This window comes from Papaver somniferum, unplaced genomic scaffold, assembly GCF_003573695.1.
Source record: "Papaver somniferum cultivar HN1 unplaced genomic scaffold, ASM357369v1 unplaced-scaffold_160, whole genome shotgun sequence".
NCBI classification, from domain to species: Eukaryota; Viridiplantae; Streptophyta; class Magnoliopsida; order Ranunculales; family Papaveraceae; genus Papaver; species Papaver somniferum.
The window spans coordinates 1491548-1507834 of record NW_020625487.1 but is presented as its reverse complement, the minus strand read 5'-3'; the positions used below and the strand labels follow the sequence as shown (position 1 = coordinate 1507834).

The following is a 16287-nucleotide window of genomic DNA, read 5'->3' as shown; positions in this document are numbered from 1 at the left end:
CATTGTAGTTGCAGGAAATCCTACACTACACCCCTCATATGATTTCATTATTACTCAACTCATTTTTAGAATTACACTATTAATTTTATTGATCAATCTTCGAATGTTCTTACAAGAAAAGATAAAGGAATCAAGAATGACCTCTATTCTAGACTTTCTCTCTCCTGTTTACTTGTTTCTCTCAAAAAAGATATCTCCCTTTCTTTACAACTTGAACGACTATTTATAGGGAAATACATAGTGGATGACAGCTAATCTGTCCTTTACTTTCGGGTATGGTCTGCGACATTCTCGCAACCTTACAAATATTAATTTCGCAAGCTCTCTAATTTTCGCAGGACTATCACATCTTTCTCGTGATCCTAACTGTCGTCGTTTATCGTATCATTTCTGAAATTGTTCTGCGAATCTGTTGTGTGTTTGTTGATAATTTCGTTGAGATATTATCGTTGCGAGATTCTTATCCTACGACGCATATAGTTTTCCTGTATTACTAGGGTCAGAGTATATTACGAATAAAAAACTTCCATTGCTATGTTGTGTTTATAAAAACACGTCGCAACTAGACAAAATAAACTAAAAAAAAACATCAAGTAGCTTCCAAGTAACAATATGCCCTCTAGTCGAAGAGATTCATAATCATATCGTCGTCATCGCTCTCTTCTTTCTCTTCCTCCTCTCTTCTTCTTCTCTTCGGCAGCAGGAGCTTCCACAGCTGTTGCACCACCACCTGTGGAAGCAGAGACAGCAACGGCAGTAGCACCAACGTTGGTGATCAAGTCTTCAACGTTCTTCCTCTCAACAAACATAGCGAAGAGGCCAGGCCAGTAAGACTCACATTGGACATTGGCCTTCTTTACCAAAGTTGAAATCTTGTCAGCCTGTAGGAAACAAGTTTAATGTCAAACCCAATCAAGAGGCATTCTATATATATCTAACAAAAAAGAAAAACAAGCAAGTAAGAATAACTTACAGTAATGGGAATTCCGTCGTCATGAAGAATCAAGGTGGCGTAAGTGCAAGCGACTTCTCCACTGGAAGACATCTTTGCAGCAGAGATTAATTTGGATTTGAAACTAGCTAGAGAGACTCCTCCTGTACTAATAAGTTACACAAGTGTGAATCCATAGTTTATTAATTTGGAGGCTCAGCTTGATGTGGATTTCGCAGAAGTTTATGCCAATTCCACCCTTTATGAGTAAGTAGAGTAGCATAAGGTCTGTATCTTAATAAATCTTGACCTGAGCAGAAGTTCGAGTATTCTACTAAATAGTTATATAATGCATTCCAGGAGAAATCAACAACTTATCAAAGAATTAAGCACGCCGGCACAAGATTCGCAAGACCTTCACTTTCCTACGGAATATTCTCAAGATTTTACTCAATGCAAAGCGTGTTTCTGGAAACAACATTGGTCATACTGGAGGAACCCGAAATATAATGCAATCCGGTTATTTACAACTACAGTCATTGGTGTTTTATTTGGGGTTATCTTTTGGAACAAAGGAGACAAAGTGTAAGAATTTCATCTCTTTAGTGAGGCTTGGAAGTTAGTTAAGAGTGTAGGTTTTATATCTTACGGAAATTCATTTAATGTTACAGGTCTAAACAACAAGACTTGCAGAATCTGCTTGGAGCTATGTACGCTGCTACTCTTTTTCTTGGAGCGGGTAATGCATCTTCTGTTCAGTCTATTGTGGCAGTTGAGAGGACTGTTTTCTATCGTGAAAGAGCTGCGGGAATGTACTCAGCATTGCCTTACGCATTTGCACAGGTAAAAACTACTATTGAAACCCAAGGTGCATTTGGTACTTCACAATAAGGAAACTGATAGAACTTCTTCTTTTTGTAGGTGGCCATCGAAGTGATCTACGTATTTGTTCAAACCTTAATTTACTCTCTTATCCTTTTCTCTATGGCTGAATTTCCTTGGAGCGCTGCCAAGTTCCTTTACTTCTTCTACTTCATGTTCATGTGCTTTACCTACTTCACAATGTACGGAATGATGACAGTGGCAATGACTCCAGCGCCTGAAATTGCTGCCATCGCTATGTCCTTCTTTTTAGGTTTATGGAATTTGTTTTCTGGATTCCTCATTCCTAGGCCGGTATGTAATCTTTGTCTCCCCTTTGACGTACACACTAGAACTTACATTTCAAGTCTGACACTTAAATTTGACAATTGCAGCAAATCCCAATATGGTGGCGATGGTACTACTGGGCTTCACCTGTTGCTTGGACTCTCTATGGTCTAGTGACATCTCAGGTCGGCGACAGGACAAACGAGTTGCAGATTCCAGGGTTGCCAATCAATCCAACAGTGCAGAAGTACTTGCAAGAAAGTTACGGCTGGGAATATGGCTTCCTTAAATGGGTTGTCTTAGCCCATATCGGGTTTGTCCTTGCTTTCTTCTTTGTCTTTGCTTATGGAATCAAGTACCTCAATTTCCAAAGAAGATGATGAATGGACTTAAAGCTCGAACATCTCTTTAGTACGTCTCGTTAATATTTCGTAAAGTTGATCGATTTTGAATTTAAATTGGAATGTATACGAGTTTATCTCAAGTTAGAAGAGAAGAAATTGCATATATCTGTAGTTTGATTGTAATCTGTATTGCTAGCGAAAGAGGAACGTGTAGATTATTACGAATAAAAAACTGCCACTGCTGTGTTTATAAACAAAACAATAATAAGCTTAACAACGTCATAACCAAACAAAATAAACTAAAGAAAGCATCAAGCAGCTTCCAAGAAACAATGTGCGCTCTAGTCGAAGATACTGAACAAGTCCATATCTTCGTCATCACTCTCTTCTTTCTCTTCCTTCTTCTTCTTCTCTTCGGCAGCAGGAGCTTCAACAGCTGTTGCACCACCTGTCGAAGCAGAGACAGCAACGGCAGCACCTGTTGGGTGCAATAATTAAAATAAAGAAAAAATCAAATAAGCAAAAGTTATTGATACTTATCTCCTTTATAATGGAATTGATCGATTGACGAAACGAACGAGCTTCTCATATCTCCACAACAGTAACAAGGCAAAACTTTGAAAAAACAGAGTGAGTCACGTGTTCAACACGTTTCCCTTAAGACATTAGCGCCCGGCTACACTCAAGAGTGATGCTATAGCCCTCACAGGACGGATATCTCCAGGATAAAACACCCTACTACACCTACTACTAGCATATGTAGTAGATGCTCAACTTGAGCTTGGCAACTCCGAAAAAACCGTTAAGAAAAATCGCGAACTCTTAAGAAACGCTATAAAATATTTTCCCTTAGGGGTCCCTCTAAAATAGAGCAACCCCTTTCCCATAGATTTTACAAAAGTAGTGAATTTCTTTATATAATTGACAAATACAACTTAAGAAGAAAAACTCCCCGATGTGGGACTAAAAGGTTTATATAGTTTCTTAAAACTACTAAAAATTGGAAACTCCACGATGTGGGACTAAAAAGTTTCATTCACAAATAAAACAATATTATTTTTTTATTAAAACTTTAAAAAATTATTTTTTTATTAATCGTTTTCCAACAATCCCCCACATGAATGAAAACTCAATAAAACATGAAAACACAGATAGATCTTGGTAAATCAACATCCCAACCTCACGATCCAAACAGACTGATCGTGCAAGTGTTGAAATCATACTAGTCATTTCTACGTCCTCTCCCTCACACAAAAGTGTGTTGACCCCAGGGTCATACTATGGATTGCATAAATCATAATAATATTGAGAGCTTTCATCTTTAGTTCTCACATGGTGAGACTATAGGTATCTTTCACCAAAGTGAAAAAGCATGAACTAGTGAACCCTTAGTGACCTTTAGGTCCTAAGTTCCAGTAATACCAAAACCATCAAAACGAAAATCACATAAAAAGCGGAAATACCATTTTAGGCAGAGGTGTCCATGAGGTCTTGAACCTTTGCTTAGTGAGATATTACCGGAATTACTTGCTAGAGACAGTGAACTATGTCTTGAACTGCTAGCATTTGATGTAATTCGTGATAACAACCACGGGTGATATCTCCAAGATTGCTGCCAAGCTCGTGCCGTTTTGTCCAATTTGGCCCTGGACATATCCTGTTTCTCAGAATGCTCTAGAGAATCAAAGCTCATATTCTCATAGGAAGCGGCCCACTTCCTCATTCAGATAGGTGAGTTTCCATAAAGAGTGTTACTGCTACACCCCACTTCAATCTTAAATTGAAACTATAGAACTCATTAAGACTTCTTAAAAGTCATCCTTCACATGCAGTCACACTATCACGTCTACACCATAGGGAAGGGACAGAGAATAAAATTCTCTGATAGTGTTTACCTTACCCACCCACCAAAATTAGTTGTCTCATTCGAAACCTTGATCTTGGGATCTCCAGTCAGCAAGGTTGAGTATCCTTCATGGCAAGTTTAATTTATGAGCTTAAGCCCCTCCCCTCGATGTTTCTAACATCTCTTGGATAACCTTTCGTCAAAGGTTGCGCGATATTCTCCTTGGACTTTATCCAATCAATGGAAATAACGCCATTGAGATTAGTTATTTTAGCTTTAGCTATTATAGCTTGGCTAACACAGTATATAGATATAGCTGGCACAGGCCTATGCCAGAGAGGAATGTCTTCTAAAAAGCATCTTAGGCACTCAGCCCCCTCTCGTGCTTTATCTAACTCAATACTCTCAGATTCCATAATGAATTGAGCAATATATGTTGTTTGGAAATCTTCCAAAACAAACCCTCCTGCTAGAGTGAAACATATCCACTCGTAGACTTAGACTCCTCTGAGTCAACTATCCAGTTTGCATCACAAAGTCCTCAAGGACAGCAAGATACCTTTCATAAACAAACAAAAGGTAATAGAGTATTTTAGGTACCATAATACTCTACTCAGTGCATCCAATGCTCTTGCTCTGGACAACAATATATCTACTTAACTTACTCACACTATAGGCAATGTCTGGACTTACAGTTCATTAAATTCATCAGACATCCTATAACTCTTGAGTATTCAAGTTAAGATACTCCACTATCCTTTTTTTTGAGTCTACAAGAATAATCGTACGGAGTACAAGCAGGCTTACAATCACACTGATTGTATCTCTTAAGCACAAAATTCAAATAATGAGAATGACTAAGACTACATATGTTAGATTATTTTCTAATCCTCATCCCTAAGATTACATCAACAGGGCCTAAGTCTTTCAAGTCAACGTTCTCATTCAGCGCATGTTTTTAGTGGAATTAATCACATCTATGTTTGTATCAAGTAAAGCATATCATCAACATACAAGCATACAATCACACAGGCATCCTTAACAAGTTACTTGTAAATATACTTGTCAGATTCATTAACTTAAATCCACTACACATTATCACATGATCAAATTTTCCATGTCACTGTTTACGTGCTTATTTTATAAACCATACAAAATTTTGTTCAACTTACAAACTTTGTCATCATAACCTTTCACTACAAAGTCCTCAGGTTGGTCTATGTAAATTTCTTTATCTAATTCACGATTTTAGAAAAGTTGTCTTAACATCCATCTGATGTATCTCTAATTTGTTTATGACAGCAATAACAATTAGCATCTCAAGTGAAGTAAATATCGTCACATGTGAATAAGAATCAAGGAAATATACACCTTCTTTTAGTTTATAGCCTTTAGCTACCAACTTAGCCTAATATTTTTCTACAGTTCCATATACCTAATGTTTCCTCTTAAAGACTCATTTACATCTCATGGTCTTACTCTCTGGAGGTAAACTATAAACCTCCCAAGTCAGGTTCCGACGGACTGAGTCCATTTCACTAAATGAAGCTTCTTACCAGAATGGGGTTTCAGTAGATATCAAGGCTTCTTTACAAGTCCAGGGCTTAGACTAAGCTAGGCATGTTATGAAGTCGGCTTCATAAGAAGTCTCAAGTCTAATTGTTTTACTTCTCTTAGGCTCAACCTTAACTTCATCTTCCTTTAAGATAAGTTCTGACTATTTGAAAATAAATCTAGGGGATCAACAACACATCTCTAATGAGGTACAGGTTTAAGAATAAACATGTTCAAAGAACTCAGCATCCCTAGATTATGTAATAGTATTCACAACAAAGTCAGAAAAATCACACCAAAGTATGAAAAATCAGAACACACAACCAAAAATCTATATGTAGAAGTATACTCAGCATACCTTATATGAAGACACAATCACATTTTTGGTTTCTATCTAGTTCTTTAGGAAGAGGAATGACAATCTTAGTCAAACACCCCCACACTTTGACATATTCATAAGAAGGTCATCTACCTTTCCATAAATCATATGGAGTTTTCTGATCCTTAAGGGTACTATATTCAGGATATACTAGTTAAGAGGACTTCCTCCTCCCACAAGACCGCAGGTAATCCTGAACTAATCAACATGTAATTATGATCTCCTTAAGGATACAATTAATATGTTCAAGGCTTCTAATTGGTTTCAACTTCAAGTTTATACATCTTAAGGCTTCTAAGGCATCATCCTTATCCCTAAGCAATTATACAAGACAGTACCTCGTACAATCATCTACGGAAGTTATAAACCATCTTTTACCAGTGATGGTTTGAACTCATGTCATCTAGGCCTAACTGAATTAATTCTAAAGGCTTAGAATTACTATGAACATTTGTGCTAAAAGGTTTTAAAGCAATTTGATTCTTCACAGATTTCACTTTTGTTCAAAGTCCAAACTAAATTTGGGTACGCAGCCTATGCTATCCAGTTAACATTGACTTATAAGTTTACGGTTACAAGCTTACCACATAAAACAATCAACATAAAGAAAGCACAAGAATCAACTATGTTCACATCAGTTTTTTCCGTTAAGCTTATATAGACCCGTCCTATAACTCTTGCTAAAAAATAACTGCCTTGTTACAACAAGTTTTCCAGAAATTAAGATCTTAAATCTTTTCCATCTACAATAGAACAAGATACAAGATTCTTGCATATGCTTGGAACATGAAAACTTCATTCAATGTGAGAGTATTACAGATATGAGCTTCTGCTCGACCTTTCCTTTTATGCAACCTCTATTGCAGATGAGTTACTCAAAAGAGTTTCTCGACATCCCCTATCCTCTGATAGGAGGTGAACAGGTCTCTGTTTCAACAAACATTCTTGGTGGCTCCAGAGTCCACCTTCTGGTCTCTCATTGGTTTTAAAAAACTTCCGACATCATGTCAATGAACTCGTTCTAATTTGTTTCAACTAAATTAGCATTAACTTTCTACTTATTAAGGTTTTATGTTGTCTACACTTTACTACCGTATGGCCCGGAATTTTACAAACATAACAATCACCCTTAATTAAAGTAACGCCGGATTCAGTTTTACGAAACATACCTTTCTTATGAAGACTACGGTTAGAGTTGTGTTTGATATTCCGCCTTTGTCAGCTTTGGAAGACTTGTGTTCATCCACATGCGCCTGGTAGCCATGTTCCTTTTCAATTTCATGTCACAATCTTCGTTTATACTCTGACCACGGACACGGTAATTTCCCAATCACCTAATACACCACATCTCACAAACCTTAGTTCCGAAACGGAATATAAATATGAGTTTTGAAGATAATCTATATTTACAAACTTCGTTTGAACCACCATATCAAAAAACTCATGATTACCCCATAAAAAACTTTAGTTAACAACAAAAGTTTGCCCGTCAGAATTTTTCAGGAACATTTGTCTGTTTTGTAAAATATCAAAAAAATACTTTTACAACTCCAAAAATTCTGAAATTTTACGTGGGTAACTATCAATGTCTACTACGTTGTGTCAAAAGGGTTCATCGAAATTCCTTCTAGGTTAAGAGATAATCGAAACTCTACAGCTGACCAAAAAATTCGTTTTTGTTTTTCACTCCACAATTAACATCCATGATTCACAAACCAACCAACCATTTTTTATTATTACATAATGTCTTAAGATTGTTGGGTGCAATAATAAAAAAAGAAAAAATCAAATAAGCAAAAGTTATTGATACTTAGCTCCTTTATAATGGAATGATCGATTGACGAAACGAACGAGCTCTCATATCTCCACAACAGCAAGGCAAAACTTTGGAAAAACAGAGTGAGTCACGTGTTCAACACGTTTCCCTTAAGACATTAGCGCCCGGCTACACTCAAGAGTGATGCTATAGCCCTCACAGGACGGATATCTCCAGGATAAACACCCTACTACACCTACTACTAGCATATGTAGTAGATGCTCAACTTGAGCTTGGCAACTCCGAAAAAACCGTTAAGGAAAATCGCGAACTCTTAAGAAACACTATAAAATATTTTCCTTAGGGGTCCCTCTAAATATAGAGCAACCCCTTTCCCATAGATTTTACAAAAGTAGTGAATTTCTTTATATAATTGACAAATACAACTTAAGAAGAAAAACTCCCCGATGTGGGACTAAAAGGTTTATATAGTTTCTTAAAACTACTAAAAATTGGAAACTCCACGATGTGGGACTAAAAAGTTTCATTCACAAATAAAACAATAAATATTATTTTTTTATTAAAACTTTAAAAAATTATCTTTTTTTATTAATCGTTTTCCAACAGCACCACCAGTAGCACCAACGTTGGTGATCAAGTCTTCAACGTTCTTCCTCTCAACAAACTTAGCGAAGAGGCTAGGCCAGTAAGACTCACATTGGACATTGGCTTTCTTTACCAGAGTTAAAATCTTTTCAGCCTGTGTTGGAAACCAGTTGAATGTCAAACCCAACGTTAAGAAGCATTCTACATACCAAAACATATAAAGAAAAGAGAGGAAGTAAGAATTACTTACAGTGATGGGAATTCCGTCGTCGTGAAGAATCAAGGCGGCGTAAGTGCAAGCGACTTCTCCATTGGAAGACATCTTTGTAGCAGAAATTAATTTGAAACTACCTAGAGAGACTCCTCCTGTAATAATAAATTATACAAGAGAAACAAGAATTGTAAATCCTTTATATAGAGCGCTCAGAAGACGAAAAAGAGAATGTTTCCCACTAGTTTCCGGTTTCCAAATTTCGGTCTTATTCGGGAAAGGCCTAACTTGTGGCACACGTCTTCCAACCGCCTGTTGGCGATTGCCTAATTGGTCGTGGAGAGGGATTTGGAATGTGGGATCAACTAGAGGCGTATAACCATCGAAAATGGCACGAACCATAGTGGTAAGTTGGACCTTGGATCGGAACATGGTTTCTTTTAGCCCATTGGGCCAGCAGGGGCATCATCGAATTCATGAAAATGTGTTCAAAAATAAACAAATAAAAATGAACCGTTATTCGGGCACCACCCCTTTTTGGCGCGATTTATATGAGCTGATATCAGAATATTAGGGACCGATACCATTTTATATAGGACAAAAAAATTTTAAGCGATCCTGACCGTTGGATCGGTTAAATGGTATCAGCCTCTAATAATGCTGGTATCAGTCCACATCAATCATGCTTTTTTGAGGGGACCATGATTTTATTTTGGGTAAGACATTAGAAGAAAACTAAGCCATCCCTTATCCAAATATTTATGCTAATACCCAGATTATCCTATTTAATTAAGTAAGTGTAATAATTACTTAGTTTAATAATTAGTTGGTATAATGATTAGTTAAATCACTAAGTTAACTACGTTATTAGTGAGGTTATATTAATAAGTTGGGTTTTTGTAGAAAAATAATTTTTGATGGAAGAAGAAGATCTTTTTTTTTTTTTTTTTTTTTGAGATGGATGATTTCGAAACGAGGATTTTGGGTACTCAGGTAAACATAAACTTAGGAAAGGTTTTGGTGAATATCTTCCACAAAATACTTGTGGAGATTTGATTCTTATTTATATTAGGAAAACATTGGATTTTTTACATATTTTGAATATATCCTAACAAACAAAGAAGAGTTCAAAACCTCTTTAAAGTCCTAGTTTGTAGCCTATGCACTAGAGTTTTTGAGAGTCTTTGGGAAGACTTAAAGTGTTAATTAATAGGAAATATATCACGTACTAACACATAAAATTGAGAATGCTGCTTGATTTGGCAACCACTTCTGAAAAAATAAAAAACTTTAAAATAAATTTATGTTATGTCAACAAAGTTCGGCTACAATATCTGAAGAACAGGTAGTTGAACTCATCTACAGGTGTAGTTTGGCCAGTGTATTTTCAGACACATGTAGCCGAACTGATCTTTAAAGGAGTTTTTGCTTTGTTCGGCTATCAAGTTTCCAGGATAGGTAACCGAACTTTTAAGTTAGGGTTTACATACAGTGTAATACTGGTTTAGAAAAAATTTGGAATTCCACGGAACTCTTGTAGTAGTAGGAAATCCTACAACACATCCCTTATATTATCATGACTATGATTTCTAGATCTAAATTTATTTGATATGAAAATAAAGATAAAAATAATGAAAATAGAAAATAAGACACAAGATTTACGTGGTTTGATCAATTTGATCTACATCCACGGAGTTAGGTTTCACTATGATTTTTTGTAATTACATATGGATTACAATTGATACTAGGGCTGCACAAACCCGACTCAACCCACCGACCCAACCCACACCCGCCTGAAATTACCCACACCCGACCCAACCCACCTAGGAGCGGGTCGACTATGGGTCACAATCAAAACCCATAGTATTGTGGGTCGACTATGGGTCAAAGCTTCCCTCACCCGACCCAACCCACCCATCCACCTAAATATTTCTTAGTTAATATTAACCCTTAGATTACCTATCCCAGATGAATCACAGCCGTTGAAGTAGTGATATATAATGCCTAAACCTAAATCGCTAACTTCACTTCAGTCTTCACTTCTTCAATCACTTCCTTGAATAATCTTTTATCTTTTGAGCTTCGAACAATTGAACTCATTTCTTGTAATTTGTATGCACTTTTCAACTTTGCACCAACTTCTTACTTCTCTGGATTATAATTATCATTTGTTTACACTTGACTTGGGGTCAGTTCTTTAATTGTCATCTGTAAGAGTCTTAGGTAAGTCTGTAACTTTTTTTTTGATGCAATGTAACTGTAATGTGTATTTTATGGTGGGTAACCCACCACCCACCCGACCCAACCCATTGTAATGTGGGTCGGGTGAAAACCGACCCATTGTTATGTTGGGTTGGTTGTGGGTGACAACTTCTGCTACCCACCATCAGTGGGTTGGGTGGTGGGTGAGGTCAAACCCGACCCAAACCGACCCATATGCAGCCCTAATTGAGACTCATTAATGAGTATTTGGAGCTCTCTCTCTGGTTTTTGGGGAAGAATAAAAAGATAATAATAATACCAGTCACTTTTTTCTCTCCTACCTTTTTCTTAATATAGATATTTGCTTGCGAAAGAAACACACAATGCTGTACTTTATTCCATTTCTTCGCCTTTAAGATTTCAAAAATGTGCGAAAAATTAAGCTTGATGAGGGATTCGAACTCGAGTCTTACAACTCACTCTAGCGAAGCTTGACCAACTGTGCTACCTCTTGTTTGCGAACTAATGAAACAATATTGTGAAATTATTCATTTTTTCGCTATCTGTCAAAAGAAGAAAACTATGCTCGCAGGGAAGTTTGAACTTGCGACCATGAACGTACATATTGTTCTCTTGACCAACTGTTCAAGAATCTCTTTGCGAAATAAACGCACAATGTTTTTCTCTTATTCTTTTATTCTTCCATGCAAAAGAGAAGAAAATGAAAAATAAGTGTCTCTGCGAAATTCGAACCCGTGACCTATCGCTTACTCTCTCTCTCAAACCATATGTGCGAATTTCTGTTTGTGATAGAAATTGCAGCATCTGCCTCTTATCTTTTCTTCGTCCTTCCTTGACTTCTTTCACGTTTGCCTACTTCTCCTGAACATGAAAATCTTCCACTGAAACTTCCATTTTCTTCTTAAATTTCACCACAACAACTAATTTTTTCTCTCACTCTTTTCATGTCTTTGAATTGTTGATGATGTTTACTCCCTGAAAGTGTGATTTCTTCCATAAAATTTCCATTTTTGAACCTAAATTTTGTAGATCTAGAAAAATATGAACAGTAGCTAATCTTCATGAAAATTTCTTGAATCAACAAGTTAAAGGAAGGATAAATCCTTTACTCGTTCCTTATTTCTAGTGCCATTATGTAGTAGCAGGAAATCCTACAACACACCCCTTGTATTATCATGACTATGATTTCTAGATCTAAATTTATTTGATATGAAAATAAAGATAAAAATAATGAAAATAGAAAATAAGACACAAGATTTACGTGGTTCGATCAATTTGATCTACATCCACGGAGTGAGGTTTCACTATGATTGTTTGTAAATACATATGAATTACAACTGAGACTCCATTAATGAGTATTTGGAGCTCTCTCTCTCTCTATGGTTTTTGGAGAAGAATAAAAAGATTAATAATACCAGTCACTTTTCTCTCTCCTACCTTTCTCTTTATATAGATATTTATAGTGGATGACAGCTCATATGTGGTGGGATACATCTAACATTTCCCCTAATTTCGGAAGGCTCACGTTGGATACTAATTTACACACATGTGGCGTTCTCTCGCAAGCTTCCCTACATTCTCGCGAGATCTTATTATTGTGCGATATTTGGATCCTACAACTCTTATGTTGGTAATACAAAGAAGAGTTCGGATTTGAAAAAAAGTTTGCGATTTAATCGAACTCAACAGTTGGCTATACAAAGAAAAGTTCGGTTAGGATTTTTTTTCTTCTATTCAGCCGAAATCTAGAGTAGGCTATACATAGAAGATTCGGTTACGCGCAAAAAAATTGCGGGTAACAAATTTATTTGTTCTAACCAACTGTTCTTGGTGTTCTTCGTTTCTAAAATTTCAGTTATAAAATTAGGATTATTTAAAAATCTCCTAACCGAACATGCTAGTGTAATTACCGTTTTCACCATTTTTTGATGATTACTACTCGATTTCTTCAATCAAAAAGGAATTAGAAGAGATGGGTTGGCAGAAAAATATCTGTGGATGTACACTTTAAGAATTAAAAGAGAAAGAGAAGAAAATAAAGGAAGAAGAAGATTATTTTTCTTGAACTTTTGATTTTTTCGGTGAGTTTTTTTATTATTATTAATGATTTGATTGGGGTTAGATTAATATATTTGATTAGGTTTACTATCAATTAGTTATAAATGAAATTAGGGCAAAGGGTATGTAAATCATTTCATCACTTTAAGACACCCTTTATAAGTGTGGAGTGGACATCCTAAGTAAATCATGGTCCCCCAAAAGGGAGTGGTGCCCAACAAGATTCATTATCTAAGAACTAAGTTACTAACGTACTAAGTGGGCCCATATGATTGTCTACATGCGCATGATTATGGTAAAACCTAGCCGACTATGTATATATTTTTCATACAAAGAATACCCTCATAAGGAGAAAAAAATCAAGTTTGAAATAAAAGAGTCAGTTAGATCGAATATGAGATCTTTAATTTGAAAGTCTCAACTACATTAGATTCTCAAAAACTCTCAATCATATAGGGGAAAATCTTGGAAAGAGAGACTCAGCAACTGTCATCGTGACATCATCCTTTTCAAAACTCAAACGTCCAAAAATCACAAATCTCAAACCTTTCTAAATCCTGATTTCTCCTGAAGATCAAGAACCCAGTTATAGAATACGTATTCTCGTATAGATTTTAACCTCTTCAAATCATGAACTAATCAACCAACCTGGCTTTCCCCCGGAGGCAACCATCATCGGAGAACTGTGTAAAGGTAATATCCCCCCCCCTATTTACTTTTTACTTCTAAATCTCTTCTGGTAAATGCAGGTATCACTAATGGCACCTCAACCTACTCAGCGAACTTAGGGTTAACAAAGTCAAACAACTCTATCTCTTTTCACCCTGCTATCTTATTTCTCATTTTCCCATTTACTTCTATCATAATTCCTTATCCGCTCGACTACTTCCTGCAAAACTCATCTCCACTTACTCCTCCGTGTCCTCCCCTCAACCATTCTATCTTATCCTTTTCAACTTCTCCTCTCGTCGCCCGCTTTTCACTCCCACTGTCTACTTTTATGGAATACAGTAAAAATTTAATCAGAAATTAATGAACCCAACCACCAAAATTTCTGAGTATAATCTAACTGTAAAAATCAAAAGATGGTTAATCAATCTTTGGATGTTCGAGTTTATGGCTTCCTGCTGCTCAAAACTTTTCAACATTTTCAAACAACCACCACAAAATACCTTAGTCATGATCCGCCCTGATATGAACATAGAATCAAGCAAAGTCTCTGAGGATCGCAGAGAAACTGAGATCATTGATATAATGAATACCCAACTCTCCCTCACTCGTTTTCTTACCCTCAAAACAGAAACTATAGAAAAGTGCAGAAACAATACCGACTGTATGGTGGTGGCTCGAATCTTCTGTCCCTTCAAACTGAATATCCAAAAAATGATGGAAATGCTTTAGTTCCTTTGGGTTCTAGCCTATCAACCTGTAGCAAATTTGGTCAGTGGCTCTACTGAACCAAACAAATTCACGATCAAATTGGAAAATAGAGTAGATGCCCAGAGAGCCATTCGTTACTCTCCAACCAAATATGATGCATGGCTCATGGTAGTTAAGGCTTATCAATTTGCTATACCTCCTCAAATGATTACCATGACGCTGGTAAATATCTGGGTTGGTTATCTGAACCTGCCGGTGGAATTCTTTGGAGAAGGCATTCCTGAAATGATCGCAAACCAGATTGGCACTTTCATTCGAAAAGAGCTTCCTCAAGACTGTAACCATGTCAGACCTTACGTTAGATGCTTGATTGAAATGGATCTTAACGAGATATTTGATCCAACATTTGATCTAGTACTGGGAGAAGATGACGTTTTTGAAGTCATGCTCTACTATGATCCGCTACCAAAATCTTTCTGCAAAATATGCAGAACAATCAATCATCCAAGAGAGAAATGCAGACCAAAAAGTAGTGATGACTCCCAAAACATCTTATTGGAACCAGAACATGAAGAAATGGATCTTATGCCAATACCAAAATATAGAAGCTTCTATGAATTTGGAGGGTCATCTTCGACATCTGTTCAGAACATGCCAGAAAGAGCCTTTGACCAAAAGACTTGATTACCACCACACTGATACCGCAAAATCTGGTTGTCCCTCCAACCCCACCGGGATTTAATCTGAATATTACCGAGGAGGATTTAAGCTGTGCAAACCTTCAACCTCAACTGACGTATGAACAATTGAGCAACACTCAATCTTCAAAAAGAGTGTGGGAGGAGAACATGGATTTCTCAGTGACTGAAATCCAAAGGTGGAATGAGCCAACTGAAGAAAGCAATTTGTCAAATGGGTCATACAACTATATTCATGGACCACTTAAGGATTCAAGTTTCGCATGGAACTTGTATAACTCTTTGACTGTAAATTGTGAAAGGAATAGTGATCTGATTAATCAGTTAGCATTAGTAACTTCTGGTGGGCCACCACATGAGGCGCCTTTAACAGTTAGGCTGCCTATAAGAGAAGGAAACCAGATCCAAGAAACGGGAGAAATCACCAAAGGTAAAGAAATAATTCAAACCAGCGCGGCGTTTGAAGATCTCAATCAAAATGACCCACAATTATTCCGGCTACTTCTATATGATTCTATGAGGTGACTAATTGTTCCAATGTCTGGCTGAAGACTTTAAACTTAGCACTTCTTGGGAGGTAACCCAATATTCTTGCGACACGGCAATATGTTTCCTTATCTCTTTTGCTTCAAGTGGTAACAGTTTCTCCTTGTTCATGTTTTTTAATTTTATCTTTAGAACATTGAGGACAATGTTAGCTTTAAGTTTGGGGGTATGGGAGAAACATTTTAGTCGCATTTTTGAAACTTCTAGCGTCACATAGTACCCGGTTAGCTAAGTTTACATACTGTTTTTCACCGAAAAGATAGAAATTGGAATGCTAGAGATAACAACCTATTGAGACATTAGAGAAAAAGACATTGAGATCCTTGAAATTCAGGAGAGAACTTGTTCCTTTTAGAGGGTAACCGTGATGGACCTAACCATCCATGATGGAAAGACGAGTAGGTCAGGAGGAAATGCCATAAAGACAAAGCATCCTCACAATGTAGTCTTAGTTACTGGATTATTACGACTCTCTCTCAGTAGAAACTTATCATCATCAACAAGCGGAGTGGTGTGCCCGAAGATATTATATTTAAATGCAAAATGGTCCCCGGCAGCGGCGCCAAAAACTTGGTGGACCCGGAAAGGCGTGAAAATTAAAGCGAA

The 16287-nt window shown here is 36.8% G+C and overlaps 1 protein-coding gene and 1 pseudogene across 1 annotated transcript; both read right to left on the bottom strand.

Annotated features, from left to right (window-relative positions):
* Nucleotides 1–619: 619 nt before the first annotated feature.
* On the bottom strand, nt 620–1045 carry LOC113337553 (annotated as a pseudogene).
* A 1543-nt stretch (nt 1046–2588) lies between these two features.
* Nucleotides 2589–8887, bottom strand: LOC113337508 (60S acidic ribosomal protein P1-like). Its single transcript, XM_026583178.1, has 3 exons — nt 8816–8887; nt 8590–8719; nt 2589–2902 (listed from the first exon to the last, which is right to left on the bottom strand). The coding sequence occupies exons 1-3, from the start codon at nt 8885–8887 to the stop codon at nt 2766–2768; spliced, it is 339 nt and encodes a 112-aa protein (XP_026438963.1). The 3' UTR covers nt 2589–2765.
* Nucleotides 8888–16287: the final 7400 nt, after the last annotated feature.

Bases quoted from the DNA above. Each gene is read 5' to 3' on its own strand.
- LOC113337508 (XM_026583178.1), bottom strand. From the start codon at position 8,887: ATGTCTTCCAATGGAGAAGTCGCTTGCACTTACGCCGCCTTGATTCTT. The intron at 8,720-8,815 runs GTAAGTAATTCT...TTTCCAACACAG, and splicing joins ACGACGGAATTCCCATCACT to GCTGAAAAGATTTTAACTCT. The intron at 2,903-8,589 runs GTGCTGTTGGAA...TGCACCCAACAG, and splicing joins CAACGTTGGTGCTACTGGTG to GTGCTGCCGTTGCTGTCTCT.